The sequence below is a fragment of the Pestalotiopsis fici genome, assembly GCF_000516985.1.
Source record: "Pestalotiopsis fici W106-1 unplaced genomic scaffold PFICI_Scf_13, whole genome shotgun sequence".
Lineage (NCBI taxonomy): Eukaryota > Fungi > Ascomycota > Sordariomycetes > Amphisphaeriales > Sporocadaceae > Pestalotiopsis > Pestalotiopsis fici.
Window position 1 is genome coordinate 1,124,081 of NW_006917103.1, and position 16,573 is coordinate 1,140,653.

At 48.0% G+C, this 16,573-nt stretch overlaps 6 protein-coding genes across 6 annotated transcripts; 4 read left to right on the plus strand and 2 right to left on the minus strand.

Annotated features, from left to right (window-relative positions):
• Positions 1-443: 443 nt before the first annotated feature.
• On the minus strand, positions 444-3,456 carry PFICI_14767 (uncharacterized protein; the record flags this gene model as incomplete). The annotated part of the gene is made up of 3 exons (XM_007843348.1): positions 444-822; positions 892-1,408; positions 1,458-3,456. The coding sequence occupies 3 exons, from the start codon at positions 3,454-3,456 to the stop codon at positions 444-446; spliced, it is 2,895 nt and encodes a 964-aa protein (XP_007841539.1).
• Positions 3,457-3,907: 451 nt separating this feature from the next.
• PFICI_14768 (uncharacterized protein) lies at positions 3,908-6,068 on the plus strand (the record flags this gene model as incomplete). The annotated part of the gene is made up of 6 exons (XM_007843349.1): positions 3,908-4,089; positions 4,142-4,426; positions 4,478-4,508; positions 4,580-4,784; positions 4,835-5,071; positions 5,125-6,068. The coding sequence occupies 6 exons, from the start codon at positions 3,908-3,910 to the stop codon at positions 6,066-6,068; spliced, it is 1,884 nt and encodes a 627-aa protein (XP_007841540.1).
• A 1,906-nt stretch (positions 6,069-7,974) lies between these two features.
• PFICI_14769 (uncharacterized protein) lies at positions 7,975-10,486 on the plus strand (the record flags this gene model as incomplete). The annotated part of the gene is made up of 4 exons (XM_007843350.1): positions 7,975-8,068; positions 8,127-9,178; positions 9,288-9,882; positions 9,936-10,486. 4 exons carry the CDS (start codon positions 7,975-7,977, stop codon positions 10,484-10,486), a joined length of 2,292 nt encoding a protein of 763 aa, XP_007841541.1.
• Positions 10,487-11,117: 631 nt separating this feature from the next.
• Positions 11,118-12,305, minus strand: PFICI_14770 (uncharacterized protein; the record flags this gene model as incomplete). Its single annotated transcript, XM_007843351.1, has 4 exons — positions 11,118-11,141; positions 11,222-11,555; positions 11,611-11,915; positions 12,009-12,305. 4 exons carry the CDS (start codon positions 12,303-12,305, stop codon positions 11,118-11,120), a joined length of 960 nt encoding a protein of 319 aa, XP_007841542.1.
• Positions 12,306-13,203: 898 nt separating this feature from the next.
• Positions 13,204-14,447, plus strand: PFICI_14771 (uncharacterized protein; the record flags this gene model as incomplete). Its single annotated transcript, XM_007843352.1, has 2 exons — positions 13,204-13,803; positions 13,911-14,447. The coding sequence occupies 2 exons, from the start codon at positions 13,204-13,206 to the stop codon at positions 14,445-14,447; spliced, it is 1,137 nt and encodes a 378-aa protein (XP_007841543.1).
• Positions 14,448-15,075: 628 nt separating this feature from the next.
• PFICI_14772 (uncharacterized protein) lies at positions 15,076-16,089 on the plus strand (the record flags this gene model as incomplete). Its single annotated transcript, XM_007843353.1, has 1 exon — positions 15,076-16,089. The coding sequence occupies one exon, from the start codon at positions 15,076-15,078 to the stop codon at positions 16,087-16,089; it is 1,014 nt and encodes a 337-aa protein (XP_007841544.1).
• Positions 16,090-16,573: the final 484 nt, after the last annotated feature.

The following is a 16,573-nucleotide window of genomic DNA, read 5'->3' on the forward strand; positions in this document are numbered from 1 at the left end:
TTATCTCATCGGTCTAGTTCTTACTTACCTCCAAATATTTGTATGCTAGCTTCCTCAAGTTGGCGAGACAGGCGATGCTGTGTAACCCCACGCCTGTCAGCCTACATATAAGGCTGAGGGATCAGCGGTACCTTTGCTACCTGCGCCTAAAACACCTAGAAGGTACGGTAGTGGGAGTGACTATAGGGATGAGAAGGCTGATTTTTCTTCTAAAGTGCCGCAAGCCTTTTAAAGCAAATTTGCCTTTTGAAATATTTTGCTTTTTTAAGCTCCTTTATCTAAATAGTTATACATATATCAAGGACGTGATTAATGATATAAGTGAAATCAACCAACATTCTGTTTTTTAAAATCAAGGATAGCGTTGATTAAGCTGGCACAAAAAAGAAAAAAAAAAGAATTCGGATATATTTGAACGAGCATGAAGGAAGTACGCTGACAAGCTAGACATCCCCGTCATCACTGCTGCTATCGTCATCCGAGGCATCACTTTCGGAAGATGTATCTTCAGTATCAGATTCAATCTTCGCACGCGACGACCGACCCTTTGATCGATGCGACCTTGTAGGCTTCGGAGCGTCTCCCGAGTAGGATTGCAGCACGACATTTGGAAAGCGATCTGCTCGCCACCCCTCACGTATGGCTATATCCGACTCTCCAGCGCCGAGGGTAGAAATGAGATACTTGTCAAACTCTTTGGACGATTCTGCTACGATGCGAAACTGTGCAGCTCCCAAGATTGGCTTTTGTGCACCTGGTGTTGCCTGGTGACTTTCGTGCTCGACTAATGCTATGGCGGCTTGAAAAGCATTGCGAATTTGCCTATTGGACATGTAAATAATGGCTCAAATCAGGCATGGTCGTCCACTTGGGACAGTTTTCATCACTTACCTGCCATTCCATGTACCAAGTTTCTCGCCATCCATTTCACGGTAGTGCTGCCTAGCAAATTCGGTAATCTGCTTCTTGTCAATCTTGAACGTGGAAATTCCCACTCGCGCCTGCTCGTCTTTGGCTCTTTGAATGAAGGTCTTGTATAGCTTGACGGTCTCATCCTTCCTCAATCGCGGATAGTACAGACTGAGATGGATTCGTGACTTGAAGGCCGGATCAATGCCGCCTACGCGATTAGTTGTCAAGAATAGAATCCCGCCATAATACTCAAGACTGCGAAGAAAAACGCTCGTGACGGCATTTCGCCTTAGGTCAGTCTTGCTCCTTTTGACGAGAAACACATCTGCCTCATCAAGCAGAAGAACACAGCCCCACTTGTGCGCAAGAGTGAAGTTATAGGACAAGTTCTTCTCCACCTCCATGGCCGTTTCTCCGATATCACCGCAAGTGATGGGAAATAGTGGTCGTTTCGTGCTGTCAGCAACACATTCCGCCGTTGAGGTCTTCCCAACGCCTTCAGTTGATTAGTTTGAGAAACAAATCAAGATTAATGGTAAACATACCCGGCTCGCCATGGAGTAGCAAAATCAGCCCTGTTCCTTTGCCCTTCACGAGATCAAGTCCTGCTCCAATACTTGCTCCGCCTGCCGAGCGGGAGTTTTCATGGGTGTTCACCAACGCAAGAATCGAGGTCTTGTGCTTTTCTGGCAGCATAAGCTTGTCAAAGTTATGCTGGTATCTCATATCGGATAGATCAGCAACCTTTACGGTGGCCCACTGTCGATTGCGGAGTACAAAGGCGTGCACTCGGTCGGGAAGGAGCATCCAGTCCTCTTCCGTCAACTCTTCCCTTTTCCGCGGCCCAAGAAGGCTGCCATTGTTTTGAAAGTATATTGCGGAGTCTCGTTCATCGATGGAGTGATCTTTGAAGATGATATCACTCCCGCAACAACCTTCGCGGGCGTATGCATGCCCGCAATACGGATTCAAATACGTTTCACGTAAATCTGCCTTCGTCATATGTGTAGCCTGAATCCTTGTTGGAGGCTTCCACTCCTTATTGCTGTTGAATGCGGCAGCAATGTCAACAATCACTGGTGCGTCTATCTCATGTGACACTTCATCAAGTGTGTGACCTGTCATGAAATGCTGCGAGAACGGCGGCGCCGTGATTCTTTCGAACCGTTTCCCCCGGTCGCATAGGCTAGTTGCCAAATTCTGGTAGTCCTTGTGGAACTTCAATGGATAAACCGGTAGTGATGATATAGGTCTTGACCCTAGGAACTTGGCGATGGTGAATTTGTGCAAGCTTGGCACAAATTCTGATCCATCAAAAGCCAGCCCCAAACAATCGAGCACAAATCCATCAAGTGCCGGTACCCTATCTGATTCGGACTTCATAATCTTGGTTAACGGGTCTCGGCCGCCCGTAAACCCCACGATTCTGTAGGCCCGCGTATCATCAGTTTGACATACAACTGTAGCACCGAAGCTGAACAAGTGCCATAGATCTCCAAACTCAATGTTCGAAAGTGTTCCATTGTCAATGAGCCGTCTCAGCTGAAACGTAGGCTGTAGATCATGGTCAAGAAACTCTATCAAAAGTTTCAAGTCTTCCAGAAGGTCTTCATCTGTGAACTCGAAATCCCTATCCTCTTTTTGGGACGACGAATTGTTTACCACACCTTCTGACATAGGATTATCTTTGCGTTCATCAACTTGTGATTGTAGGTCAATCAAACTTTGTCTGATCGACTTTTCGTGCTTGATGAAGAGTTTGAATGGCCGCAGAAAAGTTCGCCCTGGGAACACCTGCCGATGATCATTGTACGTGTCTATGGAATCGTTCAGCTCCACGGCCTCTCCCGTCACACTTCTCAGGTGGATAAGTAGCGGTGTAGATCGAATCCTCAGTCGCTCTGGTGTTTGAGCCCCTTTGATACTGGCTACCTCATGGTTGTTCTTAGAATTGCCATCAGCCTGTGATTGAAGCGGAAGACTTCCACTAGTCTGTGGATACGCGGATTCGGAAATTGAGACTTCTAATGCTGGGCGTCTTTCGATAGGTACGTCGTAAGTAGTTTTTGTGATCTCGAAATCGGTTGGTGTAGATCGTCGAACTTCGCGGTGGTGGATTGGATACTTCATCCTCTCCTTCCTCATCTTCTCCTTAGGCGTGTCAAACACATGGTTCTTCAGCTTCTCGAGCTCCTGTTCAAGATCACTAATCCTCGCTTGAGTCAAGGTAATGTGCATCATGGCTTGCCGTGACCGCAAATCAATACGACCAGCTTTTCGTTCCTTCTCAAGCATCTTTTCTACCTCGTTATTACTATACGCCATATTGGCGGTAATGAAGCGTGTCTGTTCGATGTACTCTGTTGGTTCTACCAGCAGTTCACCATCAAGAGCTTCTGTATTCGCCGTGGTATGCACTGGGGGTACGGCGTTGTTGACTTGGGGATCGACAACTGGTGAGGAAACCCCTTTGGTTTCTGTGGTAGCTGCGGCCTCCATGGCTGTTGATTTCTGGAGAGCCACTGGTGGACTCGGAACTGACATCGTGACGTGGATGGTATTGTTCTTGCCGAAATTCGGCTTTCGCTGAGAGAGCTGGAGAGAACTAGAGAGAGATGGGCACAACTGGAGAGGGGAAATGCGAAGCCCAAAATCCTCAGCCTTACCATGGGGAGGAATATAGCCCCCAACAAATGGATCGGCTAGCCGCCTGCTTTCACCGACACACATGCATGGTAATACGACAACATTCCCGGCCAATGCATGTAGACAACCAATCAGTAAGACAATTCCCCCTCCTACATGTCACTAAAAAAACAATGTGCCCCGCTCTCGTGAGATGTCGTAATGAGTGGGAACGGATCGACCTGGCTTTTCCAAAAGTCTGGCGTTGCATTAGAAACCCAAATGCTGATATGCCTACATAGGTATCCAAGATAGAGATAGAAACTCACTTCGAGACCGAATGCCAGCTTGAGAATTTCAAACCATCAAAATGACGACAGAACTTTCCGACAGATCGGAGTATCTTAACTCACGGCCACGACACCCCCCCAGCGAAGCTATCCGTTTTGTCGAAACTAGAATGGTCGTCGCAGGGCAACCTGATGCCGTGTATTGCGAATCACTGGACACATACGTTTCCGTTCCTGAGGCAAAGAAGCAAGATCAAATAAGGTAAGCTCTGTCATCTTTCTCAACCGACGTTAGCTGAGTCCAGCACATGTAGTGCCGAGCTATGGAAACAAGCCGATTCCGAAATGGAGAAATTGTTTGAACTGCTGGAAAAGGTCCAAGTCAAGCTGTCAAAGAAGGGAATGCAGCAGTCGCCTCAGAGTATCCGAAGCTGTCGCTGGGAAGACGTCTTGAGTCAAGTTCAAGATACCGCTGCACAGTGGTCAACAACCCCAAATCGGACGTCCCAGGCGATGCTTTGTATCAGCAAGGTCGGAAGGAACTCTGCGGTCTTTGAAAGCTGGCTAGGATTGCTGCCAGACGGGGACTATGGAGCAAGGTAAGGTCTCATTGCAACGATCAAGCAGAAGCATGACTCACAAACTTTCAGTCTATGCGGAGTTTTCAAACTCGCGATAGGGGTAGGGAACCGAGTTCTGCTGTCTTTTTCCACCAGGTTCGCTCACTCGCATGCTGACTAGTCTATGTGCAGGCTGCCGGCCGGTACGTCAAAATCGAGGAGGCAGTATTTAGCGCACTTGCAGATATTCCCGAGATCATTCAAGGTGCACAGAATTATGTCAGAATATATGCCGGTCGTCAGGACCAGTTACTCGAGAGAAAAACATTTGATCTTTTCCTGGCCGTTTTGAGAGCTCTCACCCACATCATGCAGTTCTTTGCAGACGGGGGCCTGAGTAAGAGCCCGCGCTTTCTAAACGGCTGGCAACGCTGACGATGGGTACAGAGAAAACGATGCAATCGACATTGAAGCAGTCTGCTTACAAGGCCGAATTGATTGAAAGCATCAACGAGATCCGGAGACAAGCTTCTAGGATCAAAGAGGAGGCAGATCAATGTTTGGCCTGGGCAGTTCGTGACAGCAACCTGGCCATCAAAGATGTAAAACAAACAGGCAACGAAGTGTTGAAAGCACTGCAAAGATTGCTTGAGGAAAGCATACCTGCACGGCACGAATACACTGGTAAGCGGGCACAGTGCAGGAGCTTTCATATTGGAAAATTGACAAATGGTCAGCATCGCAGCTTGAAGCCATGAACTCGAGGCTTGGAGTCTTGGAACAGCGCAGCTCGTTGATGATAGAGAGCGGTCCAACTGACAGGATAAATCAGACCACTAACGCGGCCTCATTTGCCCGGAATGCAAACTCGCGCCCTAGCGTGGAAGATATGACCAAATTTGCTCACAGCATTCTAGACGCCATCAGATATGATCCAAATGTCATCGAAAGAGACCTGGAGAGGTCCGTTGGGATTGGTGAGCGGTTGGAAGAAGGCGAAAAGGCTCGAGCGGCCGCCATGATACGGCACAGTGAATACAAAGCAATGATGGTAGAGACCTCAGCCTCGACTTCTCTGCTCGTCAACGGAAGAAAAGATCTGGCAGCGGCTGAAAGCATATCGTCCTTGACCTATGTCGCTGGAAGTCTTGTGCGAGCCTCGCGTGACGCGGGTTCGATTTATTTGATGGCGTATTTCTGCGACTTCCATCGGCCTAGCTTTGAGCCGTCGACCGAGGCGTCGTCTTTCGGGATCGTGGCGAGCTTTGCGGGGCAGCTGCTGAGCCAAATGCTGCATAGAGACGTCCAGATGGATCTTTCGTTTTTCGAGACTCGCGACTGGCATCGCCATGCGAACATGAAGCTCGACACCCTTTGGAAGCTTTTGCGACAGCTCATCAGCCAGTTGCCCGAGGAAAGCGTCTTGATTTGCGTCATTGATGAAATCACTCGATACGAGACGAGTGCCTTGTATCAGGACACTGAGAAGGTGGTGAGGCGATTGACGCGGCTCGTGGGAAACAGTGAGTCTATTGTCTTCAAACTGCTTCTCACGTGTCATGATCGAGCTTTGGGTGTATCTCAGTACTTCAAAGGTTGCACCATTGACCTGGATGCTGAGGCGGAGCCAGACGACTCATCGGCATGGTGGATGCGGTCGGCTCAGCGCCAAGGTGCTTGAAGATGGTGCTACTGTGGCGATTTTTGGTTGTGACTGAGAGCTTGTTCCGTTATGAGCGCAAAGAAGTGAATTGTAATTGATAATTCGGGATGTTGTCAAGTTTGTTTTAGTAATTGGCCGAGCCTCCGAGCAAAGAATACATCATGCATGCATATACCAAGTTTGTACCTAAGGTTAGTGTCTAGTCCACTAGGTAGACCCCTACACCACCTGCAATATCTGATTTACAGGCGTTGAACCAAATACTACAGCCCCAATGCAAGTACTGCCAGGCTTCACTCCACGGGCCCGCACCCACTGTAAATTGCTGTTCACTTGCACATAGGCATCTCTGTTGAATATGCCCACTGCACGTGAGCGGAAAAGGTCTTGAAAGACAATAATAAGAAATTAAATGAAAGAAATACAATCAATTATAGGTAGAGTCTGTATATTTGGGTTTTGTTTTAATAAAAAAGAATTAGGGCTCATTCCATTTCGGCGCAAGCATTCGCACATCGGCCCGACAGGTGCCTCGTACCGCTACAATACACCAATGTTCCCCGGTCTCAGCAGAACCGACGCAGTCAATTCACTATTCCTTTATCATAAGTAACACTACGGGTCGAGGAAATCATTTAATATCTGATAGGTACTTAATATCTAAAACCGGATGATCGGCATGAAGCATAGCTGCGAAAATATGCCGTACGTAGGCATAAGTGATCTTTCATATACTACCTGACGATTACAAACTTTATTCAGTTTTTGCTGCTGTGGCATCTTAATGATCTGAACTTGAGCACGTTCTTCCAGCTTCGTGATTTTGTTTCTCGATTCTGACTTAAAGTACCTGAACCACTCAGCAATCATGTATGAATGGGTTGTCTGGTCTCAAGGTCGATCCTCACAGGGTATACAGACGGAGATTTGTAAACCTCAGCCGATCTAGATTCTTAAACATGTCGTACTGATATCCCACTGACTGGCTATCAATGCTCGTGCATATGTTGGGGATACTTGTAGTATTAGTAATACAGACTCATTAGTTTGAAATGCATCGTGGTTGGGGCAAGAGAAAGCTCGGCCTGAGATGCTGGACGACTAGTGCCATTATTCTCCAAAGACATGGTGTTTGTAGGTGTCAAGTCATCGCAATTCTATGACCGAAGCTTTTGGATACAGAAGATCCTTTGGTCCAAAAACAATCTAGTTCGCCCATATGAAGCGCAATCCATTCCTCCAGTTTCGTGAGCAATTCGAAATTTTCATGTTCTTCAGTAATTCTCAGAATGTCAAGAATGTGTTCGGGTTTCTCCTTCTGGGCAGAGGATAAGCTTTGTGCTATGAAAAACTTGAAGATGCTGACGAGAGCGGTACAATCGTGTCTCTCCAGGCAGACATGTGGGTAGTTCCAAATAGCCACAAGTTGCACATGGTCTTTCAGACAACGCCAGGGAGGCTAGCGATCGGTTGAAGGAGAGTAAGTCGGTATACATGGCCCAGTTCATGTTGACGTTCCACTTTATAAATGAACCATGACTTGCCTAGCATCCGGTTCGATTTTTATACTTTTGCAACAAGAGTGGCCGTTACTTGGGCCACTAGTGAAGCATGTTGGAGAAAGGATTATAGACTTTCGGGATTATGCAGTTCGGTTTAGTGCCAGCCTTTTATGTTCTGCTGAATTTTTTTTGAGACCAATTCAATCATCTGCCTGTTTTACCCTCTGGGAATGCTCATTGACCTCACTAAGCCATGGCCATGCCGCCCGTCCTCTTACTTTCACCCGCCCCTCGCTCAATTCTACACATCCTTTCCAACGGTCCAACAGTCTGGATGCACAATAGTATCGGGAGCGGCTTCGAGGGCTTCTCCCGACACCTCACTTTTCATAGTTCACATCAATAGATGTGCAACAGTGAACATGTTGCCTCGTCATCAGCTCAATGCCTACCGACTATACAAACATCTGACGAAACGTATTACAGACTGGTTGGTACCTACAGCCAAGGCCCATGGTATGTTTGGAGGGTCGTCACTCCGACGCGTCAGTACTGACCCAAAGATCCACATCAGGCTATCCCGGTGACCTGGGCTACGCCAAGGAAGACAAGAAAGGGTCAATACCAACTAATCGGATCCGAGGATGGACCTATTCAATTTCGACCCAGGATTACATTAGACTGGCCGAATGGATCGCTGAAGCGCAAATACCTGTACCCTCCTGGATTGACTTGGCCCTCGGTGATTTGATAGAGTCACGCAAAGAGTTTAGCCGAGAATACGCCCGTCACCAAGCCGAAAAGGATGTTCTGGCAGACCAGAAACATGCACACTTTGTTCAAGTTTTGGAAATCATCCGCCAGATTCTTCGGCCGTTGGTACAGACTCCATCGGAATCGGCGGTAGAATCGGCAGCGACGGGGAATACTCCTTGCGAACGACCCGAGCAGGTAACCAACAATGCTACTATTCACAAGACTGAGTCCTCAGGAACACAAGATGATGTTGTTCGCACGGCCATGGCTGGCATCGCGGTTCTCAGTACGTTCCGCGACACCATTATCCGAATTTGGTTGGATTATCAGAAGGACAAAATAGGCCTCGCCGCGGCTGCGATCAGCACCAACACGGCGATTGAAGCTGCCCGTCAAGAGATGGATAAATTCGTTCCTGAAATGGAAACAAATGGCGGGATATTCCGAATCATGTCCCAAATTTTCGACAAACAGGCAAGTGCCATTGCCTGCGGGGAGAAACATCTCGGTCCCTCTGGAGTTGATTTTCTCCACTGCCCTTATTGCGGCGATGGTCTATATGAGCTCGGCCGGGAATCATTCTACTTTGTCACTCGAGAGCTGTTTTCCATGGTGGAAAGGTTCAAGGAAAAGGCATCCTTTATGGGAACAGAAGATGAATATCACCAATACTTTGCTCGTAGCGACAGACCTACCAAGACGGCATACGAAAAGCACAAAAAAGACAGAGCAATCATGGCCGTTGTTCTCGATGACCTTTTTCACGTGACTCGATTACAAAATTATCCGGTCAAAGACGAGATGATACGTGGTATGATTGCGCTCTCTGAAACGGGGCAGATCCCATTCTATCTGATTTTTGCTATCCAGGTGAGCGCCAAAAGACGAGTCTGTTACTGATCTGATCTATCGGTTCAGCCTCGATAACCTTTCTTCATTTATGCTTGGCTAGGTAGTTAACATATCTTTCTACACGCAGATTCATCTCGACATCCATGATTTCTTGGGCGAAGGCGTAATCTGGGCATTTCAGACACTCCAAGTCCACGCAACTAATATCCAGGGCGACCTGAAAGCACAGCTTCAACTTCACCAGGAAGGAGGAATGAATCATGAGATACCATCCAAGGAAGTTCGGGCACAGATGGATATGATTGACATGGTTCTCACCGACCCTGTGTACGAATTCAAGACACAGACGCTAAGAGACCGTGGTATGGAAATACCCCAAACCATTGAACGCAATCGCATCCTAGAAATGTCGCCCGTGCTTAGCGGATTGATTTTATTTCGGATTCGACTCGAGTACCGAAGAGCAAGTCTTGTAGGGCACTCATTCGGAGCTATTGCATCTGCAATTCATTTGCATAATGCACTTCAGAGTGAAAAGCTATTCACGGCTGAATGGCAAGATATGGATGTCGCTCGCAAAATTCTTGGAGACTCTGTTGTATTTGATGGCGACGCACCCATAGATCCGAGCCACTACTTGAGGAAGTTTGAAGCACAATTCGGACGCAAGGCCCAGAACCTCGCTGGGAGCAACTCTGTTGAATCCAGAAAGTGCATGCGAGGTAAAGTAGAATAACTTTCATGGTTGACAAGTATGCGACTAACAATCATGAAGAGATAAAGCTGGAAAATCAACTCCCAGTCTCGTCAAAGTTTGTCGATCGTTATGTAAATTTGACGGAGCAGTCACTCTTGACAATCGATTCCGCCGAGATTATTCTTGGGTTTGGTAATCACGGCATTGCCCAATACACACCCACGGAGCGCGGTACCGGCGCTCGCACTCGGGGTCAAGTCTTCGCCAGAGGAAAGAAACTCCGGGAACCATTGATCTATCAGATCGCAGTCTCGCTGACCAACGAGTGGGATGAGATCGCTTACCCCTGGATGAGACTCTACTGTTCCTCCTGGGACTTTTTAAAATGGGTGCACGAAAGGTGCCATGTGGATCTACGTGACCGATTTGGACCAGGTTTTACTGCCCACATGGAGAAAGAATCAGGATTCATTTACATGAACAGGTACATCTTTGCGGCTCTCGTGGATGGAAACCAAGAGGTAAGGCGGCATGTAGCAGATGGAACCCTAGACTTTTACTCCCGAAGCCAAGACCACCTTTTCATGCAGCAGGATGGATGCTTCGGTCCCCCGAACCGTTACATTTGAAACCGATGTTGAGACAAGTGGATGGATGCTTCGGTCCCCCGAACCGTTACATTTGAAACCGATGTTGAGACAAGTGGACAGTCCTTGACCACCTGAAGTTGGCAACTCTGTGCCAATGATTCTCCGTTGACACGTACGATTGCGGCGGCCGATCACGGTCAAACAACTGAAGAACATTGCAGCCATTGGCCAGATGCTGTGTTTTTAGACCGGCGGAACACAGTCGTCATGACCACGAGTAAATGAGTTGGCGAGCAATAGAAAATGGCGGTCCAAACCGAAACATGGCCCTATTTGAGAAGATGACTTTACGGTAGAAAATAGTTCCTAACATTTGGTTGGTATCGGTCAATCCCATTATGCCAAGCATACTGGCTATCAACATTATTCCTTGACTGAGTACTTCAAATGACACTGACAGCTTTGGTTGTGTCCGAATTGTTGCACAATGTAAAAATATATCAGAAATAAGACTAGATTCTTATTGATCAGTTGCTCCGAAGGTTTGTTTGTTCAGACACATGGATTTCTCCCCCAAAGATTTCCTAATTCGCGCTGGAAAGTTTCGGCCACCGAAAAATTAGATTTGATTTTTCTGTACAGCTCCAGTATTTCCTTGCGCTGTGAAATGTCAATAGATCTTGCCCCTGCAACTCTAAGAGGAAACAGGTAAAGTAGATGCGACAAATTGGTTCTCTCCAACCCTCTTCTCGTCGAACATAAAATGTCACAAACATGCGCTTGAATATCCTGTTCATTGAGTGTTGGTGGTGAAACCATTGAACCTTTCCACAAGGTAACATTGTAATCGAAAATCCCGGAAAGATATATGGCTGTCGCTGAAAAGAAGGCATTGGCCAAGAGTGCTTCTCCGCTGGGCACGGAAATTTGCTCATTGTGAAAACCGTGTGTGTCCAAGGGAAGGCTGATACTGGAGACGATTGAGTTTGCCTCGCGCCAAGAACGAAGCCTTTCCCTTAGACGACCACCTTCTATAGCAAAATCGGCGGCGATACTGGTGGCATCAACGGGGTTTAATTGGTTATATTCCCTCACGAAATGACCAACACTGTGAGATTGTCAGTTCAGATCAATTTCTTAAGAGCCTTTGGTTGATTGCATACCGAACGCTCAACTTGGAACACAATACAACAATGATAAGAAGATCATTCAACGAGTCTGGTGGTGAGACTGATGCGGGCACCGATTCGTCCCTTGTTTGAGTTGAGAAGTCGAGCCACTGAGGCCCTGTAAGAAAAGTAGCGTCATTGAAGATGATGGCCCTACATGCTTCGAACACACGAGCCTGTGCAAAGAAACTGCGTCCGGGCTTGGACTGGAAGAATTCGGGCCCAGTTGCTGCTACTGCTTTTGATGTGCCGTGAACCATATGTTTGATCCATCCTGCACCTGTTGAATCGTGCATCAACTGGGACCCGTCAGAATGATAGAATCAGAAAGCTAGCATGAAGTTGGAGGAGATAATTGATATATATCTAGGTGGGCATGAAAAGGCACTCACCTCAAACAGCCCCACGAATAAAGTCGTCCACAAGACTTGAATCTGTGATGGAGATTCGTGAAACTCCATATGATTACGAAGTTCAACAATGGCAGCAGAGTAAGATTGAATGCCAGACTGACTGTCCTGGAGATAGTGCTTCTCTAAAGCTGAGCTTCTGTTGTCCCATTTTGAGGCTTCGAGTGCGCCAACTGCGAGCATGGCACGGAGCAGGAACCCGGAACTCTGGTAACCCAGAATAGTCTTGATATCAGCATCATATAGTGGATCACTGGGATTAAAATTGTTTTTCTGCATAAACACCCCAAAGAAATGGAGATAACGCTCGGTTGAATCGGGAAGTAATGCTCGTTTGAATTGGGGCCGATACTGATGAGCGATGACGATGTTATTCGGTGTGCTTTTGGTAGACTTTTGAGACGTTTTGTGTTTTCCATATTCTAACAATATGGGCTTGCTTGTGTCCGTCTGTGGATACTCGCAAGCCACACCTCGGCGATCGCATGCTGCGCAAGGCAGACCCCCAGAACACTGCCAAAGTCAGCTGTTGACTGTAATACATCTGCTCCACTGTGTGGAATATCACCTTGACATGACGTTGTGCACAAGGCAGACAACGCGAGCTCTTGGCCCTAAGATCAAACGGACCCAACGGCATCGCCAATTGCCCAGGCAAAACGGAACACAATGAGGTGTTTTGTTGATTGTCTTGTCTGATTGAATTTCGGCGTCCTTGGAACTGGTTGCCTGTCATGTGCTGGAGAAAGTCGTGCGGCTGAATTGATTCTCGCTGTCACTGCCACTCACTATCCCCGAAACGGTATCAATCTCGCGAAGCGCGTGTTTAATGCATTTAAGGTATAATTGTCTCCGCCTTGGTCCCAGGGGTACATGAACTCCCTGCTCATCCTATAGGTAGCGCAATACCATGTCCTAACACATCACCATTGTCGTATTCGCTCGATTATTACCGCTTTGGGAATGGCGCCCTCCCTCTGATCTTCACCCGTTTTGTTCGTCAACGTCCATGATGTTTGACATGGTTGCTCTTGGTACACTCATGACGAAACGAAACGAAACAACATCTATATAAACTCTCAACGACCCAAAGTTTGTTTGCGGTACACCATGCAGCACAAAGTCATTGATTACAATTTAATAACTAGCACCGCACTGTGATTCGAATCCCAACAACATGAAATACCTTCACTTCTTTTTCCTCCTGCAATCGGCGGTTGCAAATGCCGTAACCTTGCCTACGCCCAATGGCCCGTTCTCTGTCGGTCTTTTCACCACTGCGCTGAGCGACACATCGCGCATGGACCCTTACGCCCCAGCCGATGCACCCCGCCTACGAAAACTAATGGTCTCAGTCTTCATGCCCATGGATAATGCCACATCTCAATGCGTCCCAGAGCTAGTACCGTACATGACTCCCCTCGTTGCGGCGGATTATGACATCCTCGCCATGTCCGCTGGCTTGCCCAATGGCACCTTTTCCGAGCTCAATATGAAGCTTTGCAAAAGCTTGCCTCTGGCAGGTTGCGCCAGAGGCCGCAGAGACATCCGCAGGGCTGCTCAAATCTCGCGTCCGCTCTTACTCTTTTCACCTGGCTTTGGACAATCGCGCCTGGTATACAATGCCATGGCCCAGTCTCTGGCGAGCGAGGGGTACATTGTTGCATCTATCGACCACCCGTACGATGCCAATGTGGTAGAGTACCCAGATGGCAGCTACGTCACAGCTGCGAACATTTCGAGCGACGATATAGCGGCACTTAACGCACTCCTAGATGTAAGCAAAATATAGCTCAAATCTCAAAGACCAAGTGTATAGCTGACGGCAAATTCTAGGTTCGAGCAAAAGACGTTTCTTTTGTGATTGACGAGCTTCAAAACTAGGCCCCATTGAGACGGGTCATTGGGCATAGTGGAAATGTCATTAATTTCGAAAAGCTCGTCATGTACGGCCATTCACTCGGCGGCGCCACCGCAGCCACCCTCATGCTGACGGACTCCCGCATCCGCGGTGGTATTAATCTCGACGGGCGATTTTTCGACAAGGTTTTGGCAACGGGAGTGAGCGCACCATTCATCAATGTGGGCAGACCAAACCACCGACTGGAAGACACCACCTGGGACAGTTTCTACAACATCTCGACCGGACCGATTATTGAGCTCGAGGTGTCAGGTTCTCTGCATGCTGCCTTTACAGACTTTCCCGCCGTCATTGGTACCATGAACCTCACTAACGTCGACGTTATTGAAACTGTGCAAGCATTCGTGGGAACTATACCATGGGAGAGGGCCGGCGATATCATCACGAGGGTTGTAACAGATTCTGCTGAATTCGTGTTTGATCATCGAAACTCGACTGTCCTTTCAGGAACGGACTCGAGCTTTCCGGAGGTTGAACTTGTTCGCGGCCACGGATATTAGTGATTCACAGTCTACCACTGCTTAATTTGCGGAGTTTCTTGTTCGGATTTTAGTCGAATGCAAATATAATTATGAGTAGATTAGCTGACCTCCGTTGAGAATAGTAATATGTTGCTCATGAGTCGCGGTGATTTTCTGAAGCAGAGATGTAGAGATATACATTGAGGTGCTATAGCCAGAGTACTATATACCGCAGACTGAAGATTACCACTTCGCTTGAGTCAATTATTAAGAGGTGTTGAACAACTTGTTGACAAGACTACCATGTACTAAGTAAGAAGGATGAAGTGGATACTATCTTACGTCAGTGCAGCGATAAGAACGGCTCCAGGTCTTGGCGGAGTTAAACGGCCATCTTGTCCGGGCCGGAGCTAATCGGTGTTTCAGTGAACAAATCCCCGTTTTGGTGGGGAGAACCGGCCGGACGTCATATTCTCCATTGAAGGAATGGACATACATATATAAATCATAGTATTAGCCCATGGATCTGCCCCTTGATTCCTAATATTTGTTCTTCTCTTGTCCTCCCTCAAGTTGAGACGTATCATCTGGTGCACCCATCTCCTAAACTTCCCACTAATCACCTCACAAGCTCCTCAAGACACCAACTTCTCACACCGTCATCAGAATGGCCCACACGACATCAACCAACCCCAAAGCGGCATCATCTAGGCCAATTATCACCCTCGAGGAACATTTCCTCTCGCGAGCAGCTAGTGCCCAACCCAACGAGAACAATGCAGCCTTCAAGGCCATCCCGGGCCTATTTGAGCAATTCACCGAGCTCGGCCCCAAGCGACTCGAGGACATGGAGTCGGGCCAGGTCACGATGCAAGTTATTTCCCACGGCCCCGGCGATCTTTCGCCCGCCCAGTGTCGAGAGTGCAATGACCAGCTGGCCGAGGCCGTGCGCGCCCACCCGGACCGGTTCGCCGGCTTTGCCGAGCTGCCCATGGACGAGCCCGATGAGGCCGCCAAGGAGCTCCGACGTACGTGTTCGGGGGAGAATGATGTGGCCAAATTTGTCGGCGCTTTGATTGACAGTCACACTGAAAAGGGCTTGTACTATGACGGGCCCGAATTTGATGTGCTCTGGGACGAGGCGGTAAGGTTGGACGTGCCAATCTACATTCATCCGACGTGGCCATCAGACCAGCTCTTTGATGCGTACAAGTCGCCCAATCTCCCTGAGCACGTGTCAAAATCCATTCTCGCATTCGGGTTTGGGTGGCACAGCGATGTTGCCGTCCATGTTCTGCGATTGTATGCCACGGGTGTGTTTGACCGGTTTCCCAAACTCAAAATCATCATTGGGCATATGGGGGAGATGATTCCATACATGCTCCAGAGGATCGAAAGGGTATCATCACGGTGGGGTAACAAGAGGTCCTTTCGTGAAGTATGGGACAACAACTTGTGGTTGACGACGAGCGGAAATTGGGCACTCGACCCACTGGCCTGTATTCTACGAAACACTAAACATGATAGAATCATGTACAGTGTTGACTACCCCTTTGCCAAGAGCGGTGACGGGCTCAAGTGGCTAGAAGAGCTAGAGCAGAGTGGAATGGTCAGCGAGGAAGAGCTGGAAGGGATACGATGGAAGAATGCAGCAACGCTATTGAAACTAAGTGTCGTCTAACAGTCCAGAAAAAGAATGGCTCTAGAGATCAATAAAGTCCAACTCACAGAAATGTTCAGGGTGCTATCCTCAACCGATCCAGCTCACGACGTGGTTTACGCAATGGCTCGATATGATCGGTTGCACATTTGACAAGTACACTTTAGTTCAGTCTCCTGCAGCGAAAATGGCGGGCATCAAACTTTGCCTGCCTTCCCTTCCTCCAGAAACGTGGATTCTTGCCCGTTGTTGCAGATCACAACCGAAGTTGTTGATGCATCGAACTAGCCAGAGCTATTACTGCATCGATCAACAGGTATTGTGGGAATTGTCCCATGATACCACCTCCTTCACCATAGAGCCGACAGCTGTATGCTTGATCTGAAGCTGCTACCAGGACAGTCTTTCTAGGCATGGACTTGCAGAGCCAAAGGATCCCTGCTGTACGCCCTGGTAGATTCTCATCGCGCCATTAGAAGACGAGGCGCCGTGTTTGGAAAAAGAT